We start from the raw sequence: 7,563 nt of genomic DNA on the forward strand, positions 1-7,563 counted from the left end.
GAAGGAAGTAACACTTAATTAAATGTGTTAGTGTAGTACTGATGGAAATCATCTTATTATATCAAAATTTTCGAAATAGAAACTAAATTAAAATAAATAAAAATAAGGAACTCATTTAAGATTTTCTTAAAAATAGTAATGAAGGAAATAATTTAACCTAATAATAAATAATAATAATATATTAATTTTAATTATAAAAATAAAAAAATAATCTTATATTTTAATTATTAATTTTTTTAATATATTACATCTATTCAATGTTTCATAAACTTTACATTTAAATTTATCTCTAAATCTCTTTTACCTTATAAATAATATGTGAAGAACATTAAAATTGCAAATTCACATCTAATTATTTCTTTATAGGGATATTTATTTTTCAAAACTTGTAATCCCGTAATTTTTTGTTTTTTCAAGATTGAAACTTATATGATTATTTTTAGATCTTTTAGTTTTTTCTTTTAAATTAATATTATTTTTGTACAAAAATATGGCTTTAGGTATTGATTTTTCTTTTAAATTTAAAACCATTCCAGTAAAATAAAACTAAACAAAAAGAATGAAGATTTACAGTTAGTTACATTTTAAATCTAATGACATTGAAAGTAGAAACTGATATTTGATCTTTATCTTATTCTTATAAATTTATAAATTAATTTCTTTCATACTTTTCTGTTAAAATAAATTGTTTCACAATTTTTTAAATTTCATTATTTGCAAGTCAGCAATAAAAGGATGGCAATTTCAATTACTGTTGGTTTACATATACTAGAAACACACGAAGAAAAAGATAATTATACAGTATGAACTCAAATGTTGTTTTCAGGAAATGTTTGAATTCGAGATAATTAAGACAGTTTATTATATATTTAAATTAGGGGATGCTAACTAATTACCATTTGAAATATAACTAATAATAATTGATTCTACTATATTTATCTTAAAATATAAAATAACTATTTTTATTAATTAAAATTGATTTAATTATATTTATGTTAAAATTTGAAAATTAACTCAACTAATTAAATTAATATAAATTCATATAATAAATTTTTAAAATAAAAAATATCATTTTTTGTTTCTTTTATGTTTACAATGGTTTTTAAAATACTCTTTTTGTCTTTTCTAATTTAAGTTTTTTTTACAGTTTAATTATATTTTAATTTTTAACAATATTAACATGAAAGACAATCAATTATAAAAGAAAGAAAAATGACATGATAACAAAATTATTTTATTATTTAACTATTTTAACTTTTTTGTGTTTACACCAAATAAATTATCAGTTAAAGTTATATAACACTTATGAATATTTTTGTTCTCTAAATAATATTTAGAAAATCGTTATTGTTTTGTACTTAGAAACCGATTATAGAATAAAAAATATATTTTTGCCTTCAAAAAATCTGTTATATGAATTTATACTATTTTAATTAGTAAAGTTAATTATTCTAAAATTTAACATAAATATACTAAAATCAATTTAATGAATAAAATTAATTATTTCAGATTTTAACATAAAAATAATGGAATCAATAATCCTTAATTATAGCCTGAACTGTGTTAATAGGACACAGGGTAGGAAAACCTTTAAATTAACTTTATTTCACATTATCATTAAAAAATCATTGAATTGTTTTAAATTTTACACTCTTTTTCAATCTTATAATCAGTATTTAAATATTGACAAAACATAATTTATTTAACAAGTGAAATTATGTTTGTGATTTTTAATAAGTATATATTATATCTAATAAATATCTTATTTATTAACATTATAAATTGTATTTTATACTCGTTTGGTTAATCTGAGATGATTAACCATCAATAGAATAGTTTAACTTCAAAATCCATAACATTTTGGATGAGTTATTTTAGGAGATCACTTTGGGTCGAACTCCTTTGCATTGACCATTTCGGATCGAGTTCCTTTAGACAAAGCTACTTTGACTAACTACTCTGGGTCTCTTCTGGACTGATCACTCCGAACCAAACTTTTTTGGGCTAAACTTCTTTAGTAGACCATTATAGGTTGACTCTTGGACATATCACCTGTGACTGACCACCATGACTGAACGACATAACCGACCAATTATATAATGGTTAGGTTAACAATGATAATAACGAAACAATTGGTTAATACCAATAAAATATGATTGAATTGTGATTAGACTTGACAAAGTGTTATAAATAAAACTCTAAAATATGACTTTATATATACATAATTATATTAATATTATAACCAAACTAAAAGACTTAGTCTCTGTTTAGCCACAAAATACAATATAAACACCTCACCTAAAATTTATCTGTATTCAGTGTTAGAAACCGACCACTAGCCCCACCAATAATCCCGAAATATGAACTAAAAATGTTTGTTGCCATTAACAAAGTGCAATTATTTATTACATGAAGGGTTTATATATATGAATTAAAAAGGAAATCATATATAAATTAAATATATCAATTAAATCAACGAATATAGCATTTATAATATCAAATATATGTCACAAACCTTTTTACTTTAAATCTAATTATTATTTATTACATTTAAAGAATGCAATAAATAATTTTATATAGAAATATATCTTTTAAACTCATTTCATTTGTCATGCAATTATATATACGTGCAAAGGGAGTAAAATACGATCAAAACAAGAATCATAAAAAAGGATAGTTTACGAAGAGAAGAGAGAAGAAAGATTAGATAATATAGAAGAAGAAAACATGTGTGCAAAGTATCTGTTTATGTTATGTTTATTGGCATATGCTGCAGAAGCACAAAAGGTTTTCAATGTCAAAGACTACGGAGCCATTCAAGACGGCAACACTGATAATAGTGTGGTCAGCAATTATTTTTTTCTTTTACCATATTATTTTTAACCATGTTATTTCGGTTTAAATTTTTCATAATTAATTTAAAAAATATAAAAGTAATGTTTCATTTTTAAAATAAATTATAAAATATTTAGTTTTGATGATTGTATAAAACATCTTTCCTAACCCATAGTATTAGTACTGTTTTTTCAATGACAAACAGATCTTCACAAAATTATGATATAAATTTTATGAAAAAAAAAATTATATCATTTTCATAAAATATAGGAACAAAATATTTTACAATTTAATTTAGAGATAAAACGATTATTTTTTAAAAATTTAAAAACAAAATATATTTAACCCCTTTTAAAAAAACATAATGTTAGTTATTAATGAAGGCATTAATCGTGGAAATTTTTAACTCTTCGTTAATTAAAAATGTTATTAAACCATATTAATAGTGTAAAAGAAAAAGAAATAATAGTTTATGAAAATTTAATAAAAGTGTTTTATTGTGTGAAAGGCATTTGTGACAGCGTGGAGTGATGCATGCAAGTGGAACGGAGTGGCAACAGTTTTGATTCCAAACGGAACGTATATGTTGAAATCTGTTATATTTAACGGTCCTTGCAACGGTTCAATAACCTTCGAAATCAACGGTGTTCTGAAGGCTCCAATTGATCCATCTATGCTTGCTGACCAGAAATGGATAAATTTCAGATATGTTGACAAATTGACCATCAATGGAGGTGGCACTTTCGACGGTCAAGGAACTGCCACGCGCCAAAAATGTCAAAACGATTCATGTCAAATTCTTTTCACGGTACATTTTCTCTTTCCTTTGTTTTTTTACTTTTCAAAAAATAATCTTTTTTATACCCACTTATCTTGTTTTTAAGAATAATCTAATAATTTAAAATAATAAAGGGTTAAATATGGTTTTCCTCCCCCAACTATTGGCCGTTTTTGTGTTTAGTCCCTCTTTCAAACTATAGTACAATTTAGTCCTTCAACTTTAGAAAACTCTGGTTTTAGTCATTTTTACCAAATTTTTTTAACTTTATTTGCTGTTTCAAACGCGTTTCTCAGTTAATATTGAAGCAAAAATGTGTCAAACAGTGTAAACAATCCAAATGCTATAATGTAACGTGCTTGAAACATCAAATAAAGTTAAAAAAATTTGGTAAAAAAGACTAAAACCATAGTTTTCTAAAGTTGAAGGACTAAATTGTACTATAGTTTGAAAGAAGGACTAAACACAAAAACGGCCAATAGTTGGGGGACGAAAAACATATTTAACCCAATAATAAACTTTGATAATCTTATTCTTTTCCTAATTTTTTAGAGTGATCATTGTTTTCTAATTTTAAAAAAAATCCTTAAAATATTATAATTAGTCTGTTAATTAAATTCTAAATTGGTTATTAGTTACCAAAATATTGACTATTACAAAAATTAATATATGAAGTAGTCATTAATATTATCAGAGACAAATTGTTTTTTATTTCTAAAAGATTGTTATTTATTTATTTTTTTAATTTTGTTTTTTTGTTGTAAGCTTAGACTAATTAACAAACATATGTTTAATTGGTAGACCATGGTTCTGGACTTCATCACCAACGGTCGCATTGAAAACTTGCATTCTGCTGATAGTAAAGGCGGACATTTCATAGTGTTCGGAAGTGGAAACATCACCTTCACAAACCTAACCTTAACAAGCCCTGCTAACAACCGAAACACAGACGGAATCAAAACATCTCATACAAATGGAATAAACATCACGAATGTGAAAATTGGCACTGGTGATGACTGTATTGCTATGATTTCTGGCACCAAGAATGTTCGAATTAAGAATGTTTTTTGTGGCCCAGGTCACGGAATTAGTGTCGGAAGCCTTGGTGGTGGTGGGAACCCACCAGACTTACCTGTGGAAGATGTAGTTGTCAAGAATTGCACTTTCAACAGTTCTATCAATGGTGTCCAAATCAAAACATGGCCCTTTCCATTGAAGACGCCTTTAAGTGTTTCAAATTTCATCTATGAAGACATTGTCATGATTAATGTCAAAAATCCTATCTTCATTAATCAACAATATTGTCCTAAACATAACTGCGACCTTACGGTAACTTTTTTCTTCTATATTCAAACGATTTGATCTTTACAACTATTACTAATGATTATTTGAATTTACTGCAGAAATCTTCACACGTGCAAATCAGCAATGTTTCATACAAAAATATTAGAGGAAGCAGTGCTACTGATATTGCTGTGAATTTAAATTGCAGTATGGAACTGCCATGTCAAAACGTAACTGTGGAGGATATTGATTTGTCAAGTTCTGGTAGAGATGGAAGACAACATATAAAGAATTACTGTTCTCACGTGAAAGGTTTTTCTTATGGCAAACAAATTCCCCCATCTTGTCTTCCCAATAATAAATTTAGAACAACACCTCTTCCGTATTAGAGCTTGATGAAAAAAACAACTTGCAATTCTGTTATGTATTTCTTGACAGTGAATATATATAATTAAAAATAAAATATTCCAACTCAAAAATGCAAATAAGTAATTCTATGTTATTTTCAAATAAGTTTATGTTAAGCTTTTTTATAAATATTAATATTTCAATTATTCTGACATCCTAAAATTTATTAATCATTTGTCATCATATAAAAATTCATTAAAAAAATAAAAATAAAATAAAAGAATATAAACAATTGTGAAGGTGGGTGGGCGTGGGTGAACCGCTGCACCGGAGTTGCGCTCTCACTTGGTCTGCGTTATTGGTGGGTGATGGAAGAATTGGGTTTTTTCGAGTTGGCGGGTTCAACTATCTGACCCGGTCCGTGATTTTCTTGTCCGGTTGACGGGTCTGACCCGTTTTGACATCCATCACAGCCCATTATTTAAAAAACTGTTTCATCCTCGTTTCGTCAGTATACGTTAGGGTTTTTGCTGCTTCGTCCTCTGCATTCTCTGCGCTACACACAAAACTGTGCATTTCACCTCCAAAATCGATGGCGTATTATTCCTCTAGACTCGATTTCTTTTGCCATTTGTGTGGGACAACGCTAATTGTTCCTTCCAGAGAGTACGCCCAATGCCCTTTGTGCAAAAGTCTCCGAGACATACAAGGTTAAGCCCTATTTTTACTGTGGTAACGTGTTCTCGAATTTTCTTAGTTGTATATTGTGTATAACTTTCTCCAATTGACTAACGGACTATGGTTGTGTTCAGATATTCGTGATAAGGAAATAAGTTACACAATTACTGCTGAGGTATGTTTTACTTCTGTTATCTCACATGACTGTGAATTATTACTATTATTATAGTTTATATGCCAGTGTTCATTTTCGGGGACTTACTTATGGTGCTTCATGCACTTCTTTTAAAAGAAAAATGAACATGTCTTCCTCCTCCATGACTTCACACATGACTCACGAATTCATGACAGACTTTCTATACTTTTTTTTTTTTTTTGTGGTATGTGTAATTAAATAACCGTCTTATTATGTGTTTACATGGGCTCGTTGTGAAGAAATACTAATCTGTTTTTGCGAACTTTCTAAGAGAGTGTTTGGAAAATAAGTGATTATATCCTTAGAAGCAGTTGTTTTTGTGTACCCTGCCTACCTTGGTTTTCTCTGTCCTGGTGGGAATTGGTGAAAAGACCATGATATTGGAGTTTTTTTTGGTTTAAAACTAATGTTAGACATCACTATACCTTTTGATATCTCAGCTATGTTGTTGTAATGCCAAAAATTTAACAGATCAATTGGTAGTATTGCATTAAAGTAACAGAAGAGCATTCAAGTTTATGTATACACGATGGGTTATCATGTTATTGGAATTTGATTAGTGTAGCCATATTGAAATTTGGACCTGGGTTTAAATTTTTAATATCAATGTAGCAATGATAGAAAGTAGAGGTGAAATGATATTGTGAAAATACTGGCACAGTTAGTCAGGATTGCTAACTTTTTAGGTTCTAAATTTCCTACCAAGAGTTGCAGCAGCTTAGCTGACCAGCTTGAGTCTGTTGACATATTGCAATTGGTCTCATATAACTGAAAGAAGCCAAATTTGTGATCTATCATGACCATGGACATATTCACTTTATGTACACTATTGGCAATTCTTCTTTAAATAAAAGTAACATTGTGTTTGGCAGGAGATCAGAAGAGAGCTTGGAATGGAAATAATCGAGGAACAGAAGGTGCAATTGTCGAAGGTAATGGCATCATTCAATATTAAATATAGCTTGGTTTTTAAGAAGATATTTGTATGTTTTAAATGTTATTGTTTCTTCTTAAAAAAAAATGTATTATTTCTTGACAGGTCAACAAGAAATGTGAAAAATGTGGCCATGATGAAGCTAACTTTTATACCAGACAGGTATTGTTAGACTTTATAATGTATATTTGGCAATTTGATCTGAATCTTATTTATAGTACAGAATTATTTATTTCAATCATTCTATTTTCAGATGAGATCAGCAGATGAAGGGCAAACTACTTTCTATACATGTACCCGTTGTGGTCATCAATCTCAAGAGAATTAGTGGTTTTCTTTAAGGCTATCTTTGGAAGGAATGTACCAGGAAAAATAGAATGATTTTTAAGGTTATTTTGTTCTGATAATATGCCGCACCTGGCCCCACTAAGATTGTTATCTGGACTTGGTTATTAATTGATAAGCCTTTTTACCTTAAATTTCTTTTCTATATCACCTGTAAATAATTAA

At 28.0% G+C, this 7,563-nt stretch overlaps 2 protein-coding genes across 2 annotated transcripts; both read left to right on the forward strand.

Annotated features, from left to right (window-relative positions):
- Window positions 1-2,727: 2,727 nt before the first annotated feature.
- On the forward strand, window positions 2,728-5,286 carry LOC106760560 (exopolygalacturonase-like). Its single transcript, XM_022780255.1, has 4 exons — window positions 2,728-2,844; window positions 3,344-3,643; window positions 4,415-4,942; window positions 5,017-5,286. Exons 1-4 carry the CDS (start codon window positions 2,728-2,730, stop codon window positions 5,284-5,286), a joined length of 1,215 nt encoding a protein of 404 aa, XP_022635976.1.
- Window positions 5,287-5,547: 261 nt separating this feature from the next.
- Window positions 5,548-7,532, forward strand: LOC106759645 (DNA-directed RNA polymerase I subunit RPA12-like). The gene is made up of 5 exons (XM_014642927.2): window positions 5,548-5,955; window positions 6,058-6,098; window positions 6,992-7,051; window positions 7,159-7,215; window positions 7,307-7,532. Exons 1-5 carry the CDS (start codon window positions 5,838-5,840, stop codon window positions 7,379-7,381), a joined length of 351 nt encoding a protein of 116 aa, XP_014498413.1. The 5' UTR covers window positions 5,548-5,837; the 3' UTR covers window positions 7,382-7,532.
- Window positions 7,533-7,563: the final 31 nt, after the last annotated feature.

The sequence above is a fragment of the Vigna radiata genome, chromosome 5 (assembly GCF_000741045.1).
Source record: "Vigna radiata var. radiata cultivar VC1973A chromosome 5, Vradiata_ver6, whole genome shotgun sequence".
Lineage (NCBI taxonomy): Eukaryota > Viridiplantae > Streptophyta > Magnoliopsida > Fabales > Fabaceae > Vigna > Vigna radiata.

Excerpts from the sequence above, each read along its gene's own strand:
- LOC106760560 (XM_022780255.1), top strand. The coding sequence starts at position 2,728 with ATGTGTGCAAAGTATCTGTTTATGTTATGTTTATTGGCATATGCTGCA. Across the intron at positions 2,845-3,343 it reads GCAACACTGATAATAGTGTG|GCATTTGTGACAGCGTGGAG; the intron begins GTCAGCAATTAT and ends ATTGTGTGAAAG. Across the intron at positions 4,943-5,016 it reads AACATAACTGCGACCTTACG|AAATCTTCACACGTGCAAAT; the intron begins GTAACTTTTTTC and ends AATTTACTGCAG.
- LOC106759645 (XM_014642927.2), top strand. The coding sequence starts at position 5,838 with ATGGCGTATTATTCCTCTAGACTCGATTTCTTTTGCCATTTGTGTGGG. Across the intron at positions 6,099-6,991 it reads GTTACACAATTACTGCTGAG|GAGATCAGAAGAGAGCTTGG; the intron begins GTATGTTTTACT and ends TGTGTTTGGCAG. Across the intron at positions 7,216-7,306 it reads CTAACTTTTATACCAGACAG|ATGAGATCAGCAGATGAAGG; the intron begins GTATTGTTAGAC and ends TTCTATTTTCAG.